The following is a 16,309-nucleotide window of genomic DNA, read 5'->3' as shown; positions in this document are numbered from 1 at the left end:
GGAATTGTTGAATCCATGTAGCTGAGATAGGCTGTTCCTCAACTGAGAGGTCATTTGGTCCATCTCTTCATCCAGATGCAGATCAAGGCCTGCTAGGCTCTGAATTTGCCTTTTCTGGAAGCTGACAGTAGCTGAAACTCCTTTTATGTGGATGTGGATTATGGCTTAAGTACCTCCTGGAGAGGAGAATGAAGGTGTAACAGAGCCTAGGTTTGGCTGTAAGCAGTTGCTGTAGTTACTGTTGGCTTCTTCTGTCTGTCTGATGGAGAAGGTGCTTTAATGGAGTCTGAGCAGGAGGTTTGTACATACTTGCAATACTGATTCTCACCTGTCCCCAGGTCTGTGTGAAGATGTGTGATCCCTCCAAAGGAGCAGCTGGTCAGAAGATGATAGCTGTATTACTCCCTTGCCTCCTAGACAAAGGAATAGTAAGCACAGTTGCTGAAGTCCGATCTCTCAGGTTAGTTTTGCATCATGTAAGGTCCCCGGGGATGGGCTCATGATTTGTCACGAAGAGACCCAGCTTATTCACCTGAGTTGCAGAATGTTCTTTGTGTTTGAAGTGACAAATTTCTCCCCAAAACAGCTTTCCTGCTGAGTCCTTTTCCCACTGAGTTCAAACAGCAGCCCCAGGAACTCTGCCCATCTTTTGGGAGTATCTGGCCTCTCTGCAAATGCCCAGATTCAGTTCCCAGCAGGAAGTTCTTTTCTCCCTGTACAACCGGCAAACTGATCTGCAAGCAGTTTACTGTGCTTGAGGCTGTCCTTAAGGACTGGCATATCTCTTCTGCTTGTAAACAAAAAATCTCACGGTAGTTCTTGAAACAGCCACGTCTTATTTCATGACTGGTTGTGAGTAATGGCAGTTCACATCTCAGAGGTGACTGCATTTTGTCACACTGTTCAAATACATTTTACGTCATGTAATGGTTTGATGTCCCTTGATGTTTAGAGACTTCATATGCTTGTCACTTTGTAACCTTGTGTATTCCTTCATTTGCTTGAAGGACAAAAAAGGCTGGAAAATTCAGACCTGGAGTGTAGCTGGTCTTTGCAAAAATAATTTTCTTTTATTGAACATGGTTATCCAGAAAGGTTAGAAAGCTCCGATCAAATGATAGTGAATATTTCTTTATTTTTTTCATCCCTTTTGAAGCTATGAAACCCTTTGTCAAAATGCAGCCTGAGAGATGTGGTCAGTCTGAAACTGACAAGTGGGATTTGAACAGATCATTGTAATTTGTTTTTTCTTGGGCAGAGACAATGGATGTCTCTGGGGTGACTTTGCCCAGAGCTGCTTTAAAACATGAAGATGTGTTATTTCTTCCTACATCTGTGTGTAGTACTACCTCTTTGCCCATTCCCTTTGTGATACCCTGGCCAAAGTAAGAAATCTCTGTGCGAAGCATAGCATCAATTGGAAGCTCAGGGCTAGGGTATGGTTTTGCTTAAGCAGAAAAATACACAGACTTTTGTTTGCAGGTAGATTTATATTGGTGTATCTGAGATTTGGATTGGCCTTTTTGTTGGTACTGGATTAGAGCAGACCAGAGACGTTTTTCAGCCAAGTCTGTGTGTTTCTCTGTTGACCTTCCCTTTGATCTTTTTTCAGCATTAACACTCTTGTGAAGATCAGTAAAAGTGCTGGGTCTATGCTGAAACCTCACGCACCAAGACTTATCCCAGCCCTACTGGAATCCTTAAGTGTGCTGGAGCCTCAAGTCCTCAATTATTTGAGTCTTTCTGCAACAGATCAGGAGAAAGTAAGTGCAATTATAATGGGAAAGTATCAACAGAACAGAGATAACAAAGATTTAAGCTTCATTCAGTGAGCAGAAAACCAGCAGATTTTTGTTCAAAGATGCAAAGAGAAAGAGCTAAGAAGTTACTAAAAAAAGTTTGGTCATTGCAATATGGCTGGACAAATGTGGGGTTTTTTTGAAGGGTTGGGATTTTTTTTTATTCACTAGACAACCACATGTTTCAGAGTGAAGAACAATCTTATTAAGAATTGTTGTTAAATGTGACTTCAACTCCATATACAACAGTGAAACAGGTGAAGAGAGAGTCTGTAATAATTATCTGGAATGCACCTGTACTGTCAAACTGTGTAGCTGTTTTTCCCAGGGGATTAACTGCAGGACTTCTTATAACATAGATTAGAAGGTGTGCCATAGCACTGTGGGCTGGAGGTGGATGTTGTCAGCGCTGTGTCCTTGAATCTTTCTCAAAGAACCATATAAATCAGTAGCAGTCTTCTGGGAAAGTGACTGAAACCCACTGTTCAGAAGCAAATGTAGCTAATTTCATTGTGGGGAGGGAAAGGGGTCAAACTCTAGCCTTTGCAAATGAGAAAGGAGTGAGCAATAGGTCAGAGTGGGATTTTTTCTTTTTTTTCTTTTCCCTTTTTTCTTTCTTTCCTTTTTTTTCCTTATTTTCTTTTTTTTTTTCTTTTTGTCGTTTCCGTGATGTCAGGAGTGCATGGTTTAGCTACTGTACTCCAGCTAGAACATCCACCTGCCTCTGAAAGGGAGACATTCGTGGTCTGTAGATGTAATTACGTTCTGTCTGTATGCCTCCGAAATGGGTTTTGGTTTGAGTTTGTGAGGTAGTGAGTTATAGCTGATACTGCCCTTTCCACTGTTTTCATGTTGAGTTTACACTTGGTTTTGGTTTTTTCCTTCTTTTTAGACTGCAATGGATAGTGCCAGACTTAGTGCTGTCAAGTCATCTCCCATGATGGAAACCATTAACATGGTAAGTACTTGATTCAGATGGGTTCCAGTGTAAGGTATGTTGTAGGAGAAGAACAGGAATCGAAGCGGGAGCTTTACAGAATACCTCTTCAGGGTTCATTTTATTATCACATCGCCCTGTGGACATCTGCCCACCTTCTTTTTCATGTACTGACTTCTCTCATGCTGTTGCCACAGCTTGCTCCTCAGATCAATTGTGAATAACCTTGGCTCCATCTGGAGTCACATGGATTGTTTCTCCACCTGAAGACCTGCCTGCTTTGATGAAAAGGGCATCTTTCAAGTGCTTTTCTTTGGATGGGGGCTCAAATGGTTCTGGATTATGCTAGCTGCCATTTTCCTTCATCTCTGGCCCACTGTTCCACAACCAGGTTCTCACCTGGGCCTCCAACTGATGGTAGTTACTGTTCTTAAGGCACGAATGCTGTCCAACCCTTGCCTCTTGGTGCCTTAGGTATCCTTACCTGGGCGTTGCCGGTGCTTTGATGGTAGAGATATTTAGAGAAAATGCTGATATCACTGAAAGCACTGTCAGCAGCTGGTGTTTTGCACCACAGTTCCCTGCTGCTGGAGGAGTTGATGATGCCCAGACACGGTGCTGTAGGGTCTGTCTTGGCAGAGTTCCCTGCCTTCTGAAAGAGCCTGTCCCTTCCCAAAGAAAAGACATTTCCTTTCTGCTCAGGCACTGCACACAGCGAGGGGTGTGTGAGCAGGCAGGGGCTGTGAGCGCTGAGCAAGCTTTAGAAGCGTGGCCACCAGAGCTATTCCTTGTTTCCTGCGCTTAAGGAAAAGTAACAACAGCAAGCCCTCCTGTATATAACAGCGTGTGGAGCTGCGTTTTGGTGTCAGGTGGACTGCTCTCTATAAATAGTGTGTAAAGCGGCTGGGAATGAAAGGCTCCGTGGAAAAGCGTACTCACTGCCACCCCGCAGGCTGCAGCAGCTGCTGCTGTCCCTCCTCCAGGCCATGCCTCCCCTCCACCAGCCTGGGGGGGACAGTTGTGCTGCCCTGATCAGGTTTCGGATTTCCTAGGGGAGGAGAGGGATAGCATGAAGATGTCCTGGCTTGTGAGCAACCTTCTCTCTATTCCTCTATATTCTGGGGCTGGCTGGGAGGTTATATGATATAATGGACTATTCCCTTCACCATACCGATGCAGGAGGAGGAAGTGACAGCTGCTCTAACTTCTGAAGCTCAGAGAGGGTTACCTTCAGTTAGTATGTGATCCTTGAATTTGCTAGAGGATGGATCTCCCCTCTGCAGACAGTGTGCTACAGAGAGTGCTGGTAACATGAGGCTTTCTGTTTTGCCTAGTGGCATTTAGGCGTAGGAGATGAGAAACGATATCAGTAACATCCCTCTTGTACTTTTATGTCATTTATACCACTTGTTTGTCTTGACCTGTTTAAAAACTGTCATGACTAGTTTCATTTCATTGTCTAGTTTGGATATGTTACTGCTTCAGGGTTTCAGACAGTTGTGGGAATGTTGGGTTTTGCCTAAAGACATGCACACCTTTGTATCTCTTCCCCTCCCCAAAAGGAGTTCTTGCTAGTGTGTTACTTTCAGCTTTCTGAACACTTGGAGTACATCAGTTCCAGCAAATGATAATTTTAGCAGGGTCAGCTCAGCACAGAAGTGGGACAAGAGAATCTGTATGTGGTCGAAGCCACTTTGTGGTGCCTTTTTCCCACCATGCAGCAAACTCTAATGATTCAGCTGAAGACCAGCCTGCAGAACTGAGGCTGGCCTCAGCTGGAAGTAGACCAGCTTAAGTCTGCCACCATTACCTTTCCTTTTTCTCCCCCCAACACCCCCTGTCCCTTGGCTTTCTGTAGAGCTTGCAGTATTTGGATGTGTCCGTCCTGGGTGAGCTGGTTCCCCGGCTGTGTGAACTGATCAAAAGTGGAGTAGGCCTTGGTACAAAGGTATGTATGTGATTTTAATAGTTCCTTTGGAAATGGAGAAGAGAACACAGAGCAGTGTCAATGTAAATACAGTTCTTTTGACTGTCTCTTTTAAAGTGACAGCTTGGGCTCATTCATACTGGAGTAATTTTACATCTGAGTCTCAATCCACCTACAATACTTGTGATTTTCTGAATGTCTGCTGCGTTAACCTCCCCTGGGCTACACGGCTGTTGTGCTTGGTGACACTTGAGTGCAGAAGGTTTTCTGTGTTAGCTGTAAATCTTCCAGGACCATCTATCCTGAGTGTGGGTCCTGGTAACCTTTTCACTTCCTAATTCAATTCTTGTCATTCATTTGTTACAAACTGTTTTTCTTCTTCTACCCTTGACTCCCCGCTTATCAGGGCAGAGGCTCAGGGCTAGTGCTGTTTTATCTTACCTTTGTTTTCCCTTGCATCCTTCCAGGGAGGCTGTGCGAGTGTAATTGTATCGTTAACCACACAGTGTCCTCAGGACTTAACACCTTATTCAGGTAAGGTTTGTTTCTAGTGTCAGGTTTTAAAGGTGCTTTTTGTTGCTGTTCTGTTGGTAGTATTTCCTCCTTATTGGCCTTTGATTTTATCACAAGAACGACCTTTATGTGTGTATTTTTCTCAGAGAGCTGTTTGAAGTTGCCTTGAGTGTATAAGACTGGCATGCTGGTGGTAGGTCCTGGGGATGTTAAATACCTCACCAAGTTGGAAGAGGCAGAGGAAGGAGTTGAGGGAATTTGCTAGCGCCCAGCAGGAACAGGCAGAAATATCTCTAGACTTTATTGGAGCAGACTAACAATGCCTGTATTAGTGTAGCGCTGTCAATAAGCACTTGTTTCTTCAACTTGAGCTATGGGAGGACCTTAAACAGGGACTTTGCTTCCGTGGGTCTTAGTCTACTCTTTAAAATTTACGGTGATTGATAGTAGAAAGGAGGTCACCCTTCTGTTGCAAAATTAGAAATAAAGGTGAAAGCATGATCAGCTGGGGTGCTCACATGCAGGAACATTATCAGTCAAGGTGTGCAGGCTGAGGCTGACAAAACACTAGCTTTTGCTGAGCCTTGCTGTGCTATGCTGTGCACTTGTTTAAACATAAGGACCAGACAGACCTATAACCCCACAAACATGCGACGAGGAAAAATGCATATATTCAGACAATCTAGTGAAATGCAGGCTATTGTAGTTCTTGTCACAGGAATAAAAACATGATACTTCTGATAAACTGAGGTCTCTTCCAACAGGCAAACTTATGAGTGCTTTACTTAGTGGCCTGACTGATCGCAACAGCGTGGTACAGAAGTCTTTTGCCTTTGCTATGGGGCATCTAGTCCGGGTGAGTTGGGGTTTGAGATGGTTTTAGGTTTTATTTTGCTTTTTTGTTGTTGGGGTTTTTTTAAGTGTATGAGTGATTTGAGTCACTTCACTGTTACAGACTTCCCGGGACAGTAGCACTGAGAAGCTGTTGCACAAACTCAGCAGTTGGTACATGGAGAAGGAAGGTATGTTGGTTCTGGGGTGTTCAATTACAGAATAGAGTGCAGAAAAAGTTCCTGGTGACAGCAAAAGCTGTTAAAGAAACATTTCTATATTGTGATGCTTTGTTTCACTGGCTGAATAATTCCCACATATAATCATTATACAATACTGTGCATTCCTCTCCTTCCCAAGAGGCAGACCAAGCTGTCAAAGGAAAATCCTGCTTCCCAGTTATAATGTGTGATTGTTTTGCTCCTTCAGAGCCAGTTTACAGGACAGGCTGTGCTTTAACTGTGCATGCTGTGGGACGCTACAGCCCAGATGTAGTGAAGAACCATGCCAAACATGTGCTGCCATTGGCTTTTCTTGGCATGCATGAGGTTCCCGATGAAGAGAAAGGAGAGAAAGAGAATTCTACTCTGTGGACTGAAGTTTGGCAGGAAAATGTACCTGGTAAGTTGCGTTAAGAGTGGTAAAAGCTTTCTGGGAAGCGTGGGGCAAGAAGCATCATGCTTTCTGGAAATCTATTTTGGAAACCCAGAGTTCTCATGGGAAGCTTGTTTCCATTTTTTTCCTTGCTAAAGATGTCCTGTATGAGTTTCGGCAGGTTAACTTCTCTGTGGCTATTTAAAATAATAACAGAGGTATTGATTGCTGAGGATACACAGACACAGTCAGGAGAAGTATTTTAAGATTGAGAGGCACTGAATGCCACTGTAATCTGGCCCTGATCATGGCGCAGGTAGCTGGACATCTTTGGAAATTTTGATGCCAGCCTTTAAGGGCTGCTGCACACTCTGAAGTTACAGGGCACTTTGGCCTGTGTCTTGGGTTGGAGGTCTCTCTGCTGATGCCTGTGGTTTTAACTTCAATGAATGAATCTGTGCTATAGAAGGGCTATTTTGCCATGCTTTCTGTCTGTATAGGAAGATCTGAATGCATGGTGAAATGGTTTTGCTGGCTCCTCCTCTGACCTGTTTTCGGATCTGGTCCCTCAGTCAGCAGATTACTTTTCTAGAGTTTGGGAAAGGAGCTGCAAAACAGTTTTCCGTGACCTGTTCTTGTAAAAAAAAAAAAGTTATATTCCTTAGAAACAGGCTAACACAATGTCTAATGTCTGCTATGTGGAAGGACTGAGATGACCTCTTTGTCTAGATACGTGCTAAAGATTTTCTTTGGAAGTGCCTAGAAAAGAGAACCCACCTTCAATCAGGCTGGGAGGAATTCTTCACCCCTTTGCCTGAAGCAGGCCTTGCTGATATGTTTCATGGCCAAAAAAATAGACAAATCTGTAACTGCTTTTTTTTCTTCTTTTTTCTTTCTTTTTTTTTTTTTTTTAAATAAGATCAGGTTTTTGTTTGTTTTGTGGCAAAACTACAGTTTTCCTCTGTTTGATGTGCAGGTACTCAGGGTGGCATCAGGCTGTATATGCAGGAGTTGATAACCATTACCCAGAAGGCTCTGCAGTCCCAGTCCTGGAAGATGAAAGCCCAGGGAGCAGCTGCCATGGCATCAATTGCCAAACAGACAGGCTCCCTTGTACCGCCGCATCTGGGAATAGTGCTCTCCGCACTGCTGCAAGGCCTGCCAGGGAGAACCTGGACAGGGAAGGTAAAAAGGGAACTAGCACCTTGTGGATCGCTGTGAGCACTAGCATGCGGCCCTTGAGCCAGGAAATGCCATGTTCCCTGCTGCTGAGCAGCACACGCAAGAGCTCTGGCTTAGGGAGTCTGCAGTTCGCTCTGCATTTTGCGGATACGAAAATGACAGGGAAGATAAGTAGGTGGAGTTCAGGTTGCTTTAGGAGTTGGGTTTCCACTTAGACTACTTCCACTGCACCGCATTGTGGCCTTGAGGGGTACTAGCTTGTGCTCAGAAGTGCTGCAAGGCCACTTTCCACTGCAGGTTCAGTGCAGATGGAAAGCCAAGTCCTCTGCAGCCTCTACAGCAGGAGTGGCAGGAGCCAGACATTGCTTCTCTAGGCTGGTGTCATAGGCATGTTTCCCCACTACCTCTCGCAGCAGAGTACAAAGGTTTCCTCTGTGCGGCAGGACTGTGCCATTTGGCTGTGAAGCATTTCTCAGTGGTATCTGTTTTACTCATTGCAGGAGGAGCTGTTAAAGGCCATTGCCAGTGTCGTCTCTGCTTGCAAGTAAGTGTCTTGAAAGAGGTGGTACTCTCGGGAGCTGGGACCTCAAAAAGGAGGTTGTTGCACAGTGTGGTTGCCTGTCTGGTGCTAAGGAGACTCTAGAAAGTTGTGAACACCATCCTGATCTCCCATCAGCATGTGAGGAGTCTCTCTCCACCCCGCTTGTCAATGTGCGGGTCACTGGTGAGAGCTGGGGGGGCAAGTGATACTTCAGAGGGACCTGCACAGGTAAATGGTTGGTTTAGGGCAAGGAGGAGGATGTTGAGAGGCCAGAATTGCTAAGAAGAAAGAAGAGACTAAGGGGAAGGATGGACGCCTTAAAGGGGAAAAGAGAGGAAGAGGTAGAAGAGTGAGGGCGGAAAGTGCATTGGAAGCGTATGAGGAAAGACAGGAAAGAAAACCAGGGAGAACAGACAGGGTAAGAGTGAAAAAGAGCACCAGAGTGTAACTTCAGTGCCTGGACAACCTGCAGCCCTGTGCCTGGACGCTGTGGGAAAAGCAGTGCTTGGGAAGGGATTCATGTGGGTCTGATAGTTTCTGTGTGCCTTGTGTTCCAGTGCAGAGCTGCAGAAGTCAGTGCCTGGCCAGCCCACCATCAATGATATTGTCCAGGCTGTCCTGAAAGAATGTCAGAAAGAGAACCTAAAGTATAAGATGGTGGCACTGCGCTGTGCGGCTGGGGTGCTGCAGGCAACAAAGGAAGACCGGTTCCAGCAGCTGGCAGATATCATCTTTCCCATGATAAAGAAGGTGACAGTTCAGCTTCTTGAGTTTTCCCTCTTTCAAAGCAAAACACCCAAGTGGTGACAGTCCGGCTGATGCTGGAAGCATGCCAGGCTTCTCTTCTGCCCAGAAGGCTGCTGATGTGAGGAATACCCAACACTCAGCCAGATCCTTGGTGGGGCTGAATACCAGACTGTTGGTGAGCCCTGGGTGGGTTGTACCTGTGCTGCCCAAAATCCGAATTAGCCCAGCTGTTCTCTAGGCAGAGTCCTGCCAGTGGTGTCCAGCACTGCCCCGATGCAGCATTAAAAGTTAATTCCTGGCTGCTCCACGGGCAGCGAGAGACTCCTAGGAAGCTGTGTAGAGCGCTTCAGTTTAGTATCTGCGGTGCTTCGCAGCTCTGCAAGTGGGACTCGTATAGCACAGGCAGATGTTTGGATGCGAGGCCATGGAGCCTGCTGCACGCTTCTGCAGGCTGCCGATAGTGCCAGAGCTACTGGTGGCCAAGGGGGCCTGTGCTCCAGTTGTATGGAGGCACTGACTGGGTGCACGGACTGGTACGCACAGCCTGCAAGGGAAGACTGAATTGCACTGAAGTGTGTGGCTAGCCTGCCCTCATCCTTCTGTCGATCACCCTTCCCCCCATCACCTCCGCAGAACTCTCTTGAGAGCATGGGCACGGGTTTACCAAAGCATGATGAAGAGGATGAGGACATGAGGGAGAAGGAGGTGCAGATGGAGTCCCTGATCTGTGCCTTCGAGACCCTGGGCAAAGCCTGGCCAAGGAGCCCAGAGACACAGCGTAAGTGAGCTAATGGTGTGCAGAGCAAACTTTCTTGGCTCACACTGTTTCCTCTTAAAATGAAAAGGGGTAGGAGGGAGGGACCTGGGGATCATGTGGGGAGTGGGGAGGCTTTTGAGGAGGTGCAGGATCTTACTGCCTGCAGCTTGCAAGGTCTTCAGTGAGAAAGCTGCCCTAACAGCTTTCCCACAGAGTAGCCCATCCTTGGGGAAATTCCTTTACTGTTGTCTTAAATCACTTCACCAAACTGTTCCGAGTTTGTGGAGACATGCAGGATACCTGAGGTGGCTTGCCTAATCAAAAGCAGCCTAGTTTTGCTGCTCCTATTTACGTCTGCATCAGAGCTGGTACAAGGTGGAGGAAGCGGGTATATCTGAAAAAAAACCCAGGTTGCTTTTATTAGCATGCCAGAATGTGTAATGCAGCTGTCTATCTTCCAGTGTTTGGTAATGAGTGTTGATGTGGTGATTTTCAGGGTCACTCATTACAGGACTTGTTACAGGATGTTGCCTTGGTCACGTGCAGTGACTAGCTTGATGTCACTTGGAGAGGAGCGTAAGGAACACCTGGGAGACAGAGCAGGAATTGTTTCCTCTGCCTTTCCCTCTGGTAACATAATGACATTGTTATTTTTCTGTAGGTTGCTATCGCCAGGAGTTTTGCAAGTTAATGTGTGACCGTCTGAAACTCAGCACATGGAAAGTGCAGCTTGGAGTGCTACAAGCCATGAATGCCTACTTTCAAGGGTAATTCTCCTTTCTACGATCCACTTCAATGATGTTGCTTTTCTTTGTTTCTTCAAACTGTTTAATGAAATTGAGGATGACACTGGATTCTCAGAGGAAGTCAAGCAGACTTCTGTCCCAGTGATGCAGAGTGTCTGACAGTGTTTTTGCATTTGACAGGCTAATGCTGTTTGATGAGGAGCACTCAGACCCTGTGGCTTTGACAGAAATACTGTTGGAAACCTGTTCATCTATTACCCATTCTTTAGGTAAATGGAGTTTTCCTGTTCTGTGGTTGATGATTAATTGCTCGTTAATAAATTCCTCCTCTGGGGGTTGGCTGGTAGAAGAAGTGCAGAAGAAGCATAAGCTGTCAGGTAACATTTTGCCCTTCCTGGCACTGCACTGTGGCAATTCTGATGTTGCAGTAGCTGTTCAGGACAGCACTATGCAGGGTGCTGTGCACAGAGAAGTAAATTCCTCTGGTGCCAGAAAGCTTTGAAAGGGGAGGGAGAGGCAGACAGCAGACTTTGCAACCTCTCAGGAGTGCAAATTGGAAATGTAGTAATCTTCTCCATGCAGAAGATGGACCCCACCTAATGAAGCTATTGCTGATTTAATGAGACACAAGTTTTTCTCCTCCACAGTTCAGACTTCTTGGATACATATGCATTGGAGAGACCCAAAATTTTCTCAGACAGCCAGTGTGTGAAGCTCCAAGGCTTTGAGGCAGTTTGTGCTGTCCGTGAGCAGAGCACCTATGGGAATATAAGTGCTACCTGTGTAAAGTTGACACTTTGGGGCTGTTTATTACTTCGGTAGTGTTCCCACTTGTCCTACGACTGTAACAGTGCCCCGAGTCTCCTCATACCTCCATGTGGCTCATGTTTCTGGTATGCGTAAAGGCAGCACCTACTTTAGAGCTAGCTACCAACCCAGACACCCCTTTGAGGAAAGTTTCTTTTAACTATCAATCCTCCTGGAATGAGACTTTAACAAGATTTTAGCTTAGGAGACCAAATCACTTTCTGTGACAAGGTTGTGCTTGATGGTATAGGGTTTAGGTACCCTCACTTAATGCTACTTGTTAAAACCTGGATGATTTATAGCCATTACAACTTAGCAAAGGAACAGTGTTATGCACAGAAGTTGTCTGTGATCACACTGCAGCTGTGCCAGCGTTGTTCCCTTTTAACACATGTAAGGAACAGTAGCACTGTGGTAATAGCAGTGGCAATGCACAAGGTTTTGTCAGCTTATCAACCTCTAGTTGGTCACTTTCTGCCATTCAGATGTGTCTTAATTGGGGAGCACTGCAGACTGCCAGCACAAATGAGCTCAGAGAGCAGTGCTAACAAAAGTGGTCTGGAGACCTCAGTGGTGACTGCTCTTTGTACGGTTAGTATGCCTTTGGTTCTCAATGTCGTTGTGGGGTTTTTTGTTGTTTTTTAAATCCCTTAGAAAACAAAAGCTACACGTCCATAAGAACAGAAGCTTTGTCTGTGATACAACTGCTGCTCACCAAACTGCAAGGTGAGACTTTTTGCTTGCCACCTGGGAGAGCCACTGGTTGGTAAAGGAGGCACCTGGCTGCGTGGCTGGAACCCTGGAGAGATGGTGTTACCTTCTGCTTGCAGCACCGGGAGGTTTCAGGGCAGTTGGGACTTGGAGTTCTGTGCTTGGTGACTTGGGAAGGTTGGAGAGGGCTTGAAGTAACTGGGGATAAAGTCAAGGTCTAACGTACTGTTGGATACTCCTTGGGTGAGGAAAATGTCCAGCAAGGAGGGTCCCAAGGAGAGCACACAGGACTGAGTGTGTAGTCAGATTCTGCATTATGGGCAAGCTCCATAGAGGGGAGAGCTCCTGTTTGTGCAGAAGAGCAATTTTTACCCTTTCAATGCCAAGTTTAGTTCCTTATTGTTAATTTAGGATTTAAGCCTTGCAGAATTTACTTCAGAGAACGAGTCTACTTACATCTCAAGGTCATATGTGTCAGCAATTGTTCTGTAGCAAACGTTTCCTTTGGATTTCTGTTCCACAATTCCTTTTATTCTAGCAAAAATCTTTCAGGTTTTTTTTGGCATTCTGGTATTCATGTCCAGTGTCTGTCTGTCTTTATCTACACAGAAGCTCAACAGTGGGAAAGCCTGACACCAGAAAGCAGAGAGCATCTCATTCGTTCGTTGTCTACAATGGCATCAGATAGCAGACCTGAGCTACAAGAGAAGGCATTTATATTGAAGAAAACACTTGAAAATCTTGACTAAGTTGTAAAACACAAACTACAAAGTGCCATGTAAAACAAAAACAAAAAAGTGCAGTGGTCTGAAAACCAAGTGGGAAAATGAAGATTACTCTGTAGCATGCATCATTCCTGGCCAAAATTAAAAAAATGCCTTAAATTCTTTTCCCCGTTAATGTTATTTTTACTCTTTTAAGCTGATTTTTAGTTGTTTTATCAGTAAATACCTCTAATGATCTGCCCTAGAATGTTTATAAGTGTGCAACATTAAAAATGTTGAGGGCAAGATGCTTTTCTTTTTTAAATCGGCAAAAGAATGTTACTCGGATCCCCTTTGTCCTTTAATGGAATTGTTGAAAAACCACCAGCACAGGAAGTGAAAAGCGTGTTTGATTTTTCACTTGTGTCATGTGTGGAGATCTGTTACCTGGTGTCTAAACAGTAAATCTTTGGGACTCTGCAGTAGATCTAGTGTTTGTTATCTGTGAAGAATGAAATGCTTCCCCTGATGAAGCCTGTGTTAAACTCCGGTGGCTTCCCAGGGGCAGGGTTTCATCTGACACCCACCTCTGCTTCTCCTGCTTGCTCCTCCCTTGCAGCCTGTTGTCTGTGAGTTACAAAAGGCAGAGTACTGTTAACTTTGCTCCTTCCTCCTTCTCTGACCTCAGCATGGATTGACCGAGACTATGCCTTCCCCACCTAGCAACCTCGGTCTCCCAAACTTTAAATGAGAACTTTTTTCCTCAAAGGATGCACAAGAGAGCACTTTACTGAGCTGTGTGGGACAAAGTTGGGCCTAGTTGTTGCCCAGGTGGAACACTGCTCTTCTCAAAATTGTTTTGCATGGACACTCCTCAGCTGCAGGAAAAAAAAAAATAGGAAAACAATCTTTTCTAGGTATGTTTTTGAAGAGTGTTCGAAGTTTGCAATGACACGTTTTTTTAATAGTGGTAATGTTTTATTCCCTTCCTGTTCGTAACCCTGTTCTTGCTTTGGAAACCTGTACTGATTTAGACTTGTCAATATTTGTAAGAAACTGAATCATCTATCATTTCTCAGCAGCCCAAGTCATGCTGGTTTCTAGCAAATACTTTTTAATTTGCACTTAAGAAGGAAGATTATATCTGCATTAACGTGGAGTAAAATTGCTATATGATGATGTGGCCATGCTGCCTGTCTCCTTTTTTTTTGCCCTCCTCAGATAAAAGACAAACCTGACCACTATAGCAACAGACTTTTAATAGTGTAAAGTTAGCACTGCACCATAATCTGACCAGTATGTGTACAGCTTTTTGGGGATAAACGCTTTGCTGATGGTGAAATAAAATCATTAGTGTGGGCAATATCATGTCCATGGCTTTCAGCATAGGAAGGCTTGTTTCTTTTCTTACAGTCTGCAGCTCCTTTCAGATTTGACCTGTTAGGGAGAGGATTGCTCAGATAGCGTCACGTTTCCTCCATGCCCATTTATTCAGAATCAGGTATGCAGTACCTACTTTTCCCTCAGGTGCCATTTCCCATTCAGTGTTTTCTGGTACTGTAACAATCTCGTTGTCTGACTTGCTCTCCACGGAAGGGAGGAATGTAATTTGTGCACACCTGGTAAGAAAATGTCAGCAAGAAATGGGCAGAGCTGTCCCACTGTGGCTCTCGTGTAGCAGAAACCTCAGCGAGCACTATTGCATTGTACACTAGAACTGGTCAGTGGGCAACTCCTTGGTGCTGGGAGCTGGTGCTATAATGTTTTGATTTACACCTTGTTGCAGGGAGCTGCTCTTTGTTTACGTGTAGTTTGAACTATTGAGCACAGTGTACATTTTAAAATTTTACTGGGCAAATCACTTTGCAGTATCTTTAAAAATTTGCTTACCATGACATGTAGTGTCATGAGTGTTCTTTTTTTTTTCTTGTATTAGATAAATATTACCAGTGATGCTTTGCTGTAGCAGTTCATTGTCTGACTTGGGTTTTTTTCGTATTGGTGAGTGACAGTAACAGAAAAGCAAGAGCCTCCGTGTCTCTGGCAACGTGAGTTTTCACTGTGGGCTGGAGTATTCAGAGGCAATGCCTAATACGGTCAAATGACCGTAAGTAGAATAACTGTAATCATTGTCAATAGCAACCTGAATTTCTCTATTGGGGATTTACACTAGAGGGAAGAGCGTATTCTAGGAACTCTACAAACAGCAGGATTAACAGCTCTGGCCAAGAGTGTTAGGAAGGCGAGAGATGGTATGACACTTTCTGAATCACAAAGCAATATGTCTTTCTCGTGATTACAGAGCAGATTCAGAGCTCCTCTCTAAAGCACGTGCCTATACACAAAACCTACCTGTACAAAAGTTAATTCAGTCAGAGGTTTGATTTCTACCCCCCTCGCATTTGTAAACTTGACAGGATTAAAAATAAATAAATAAATAGATGTGGCCTTCCTAGAGTTTTTCCTCTAAAAGTGATTGCACTATGTAAAACACACTGTACTTTGCCCAGTGCGGGCATTTCTTGTGCTGCTGCAATGCTTTGTATACCTGGAGTGCAGTGCGCAGGCTTAGCTCTAGCACTCACATCTGACCTACAAGCTGTTGCTTAAATGGATGTATATTGAGAAGTTTTCTAATGTTGCAAGATCTCCATCAAATTCACTGCAATCTGTACTGTCAAAGTATGTGACTGGTCTGACTGAAAGAAAACCCTCCTGCTTACCAAAAAGGTAACATTAAATAAAAACTGCATGACCTGTTCTTCGAAGTGACTGGTAGTGGTTTGGTTTTTTTTTCTCCCACTGCGAGTTATTTTACAGAGTTCTTGTGCCCCAAACCCAAAGCACCCCTTTGTGTTCTGCTCTGCGCTGGCCTCCCTGCCCTGGGGCCACTTCCTCTTCAGCCTGAAGGTGGCTGTGTTACAAATGACAGCATCCAGTTAGGAGGAACTGTGTGAATTTGTTTTTTAAGCCAATAGCTTGGTCACTTGCAACCAGGCAGGGTTATGGGACATATGTGTATATATGATATACATATGTATATATGGAGGGTGAGGCCATGAGACAGAAAATTTATTGAAATAATGTTCAAGAACTTAATGTTTCCAAACTATTCCAGACGCAGCCATATCCCTCCCGCCCTGCCCCCAAACCAGCCTCAATTAAATTTACTTTTCTAAATGGTATTCTGAAAGGAAGAAAAAAAAAATCAGCTAAACAGAGGAGAGCAAGCAAATACAAAGTTTATGGATGTTAGCTACCAACTGGCTGAAGCATCATCTAGCAAGTTGAACAGTGTCAGACCGTACACCCCCAAAAACAGAGCCTCTCCACTGCTAGCGGTGGGTCCACATCCCTCTCCCACGCTGCAGCTTGCAGTGAATTGTGAATTATTGCTTGGTTATAAACATCCATGTCCAAAAATACTTAGATTTTCTCTTACCTCTAATGTTCAGAGTACAGAATTAAATAATCAAGCTTTGAGAAATACAGCAGGATGTTCAAAACCGAAGA

General features: G+C 44.7%; 1 protein-coding gene across 1 annotated transcript in view; it reads left to right on the top strand.

The window, feature by feature from the left end:
• Positions 1-15,557, top strand: part of KIAA0368 (KIAA0368 ortholog) — a 65,927-nt gene extending 50,370 nt beyond the window's left edge. Inside the window, exons 35-50 of the mRNA XM_010578181.1 lie at positions 339-460; positions 1,613-1,763; positions 2,692-2,757; positions 4,595-4,684; positions 5,131-5,197; positions 5,941-6,032; positions 6,132-6,198; positions 6,437-6,628; positions 7,578-7,786; positions 8,284-8,327; positions 8,882-9,074; positions 9,705-9,849; positions 10,490-10,595; positions 10,755-10,843; positions 12,036-12,107; positions 12,702-15,557. Coding sequence (XP_010576483.1) covers positions 339-460; positions 1,613-1,763; positions 2,692-2,757; positions 4,595-4,684; positions 5,131-5,197; positions 5,941-6,032; positions 6,132-6,198; positions 6,437-6,628; positions 7,578-7,786; positions 8,284-8,327; positions 8,882-9,074; positions 9,705-9,849; positions 10,490-10,595; positions 10,755-10,843; positions 12,036-12,107; positions 12,702-12,841 — 1,845 coding nt within the window. The 3' untranslated portion in view covers positions 12,842-15,557. The remainder of the gene's footprint in view (positions 1-338; positions 461-1,612; positions 1,764-2,691; positions 2,758-4,594; positions 4,685-5,130; positions 5,198-5,940; positions 6,033-6,131; positions 6,199-6,436; positions 6,629-7,577; positions 7,787-8,283; positions 8,328-8,881; positions 9,075-9,704; positions 9,850-10,489; positions 10,596-10,754; positions 10,844-12,035; positions 12,108-12,701) is intronic.
• The last annotated feature ends 752 nt before the right edge of the window (positions 15,558-16,309 follow it).

Source organism: Haliaeetus leucocephalus, unplaced genomic scaffold (genome assembly GCF_000737465.1).
Source record: "Haliaeetus leucocephalus isolate CR32 unplaced genomic scaffold, Haliaeetus_leucocephalus-4.0 Scaffold605, whole genome shotgun sequence".
In the NCBI taxonomy this organism is placed as follows: Eukaryota; Metazoa; Chordata; class Aves; order Accipitriformes; family Accipitridae; genus Haliaeetus; species Haliaeetus leucocephalus.
This window is presented reverse-complemented; position numbering and strand designations above follow the sequence as displayed.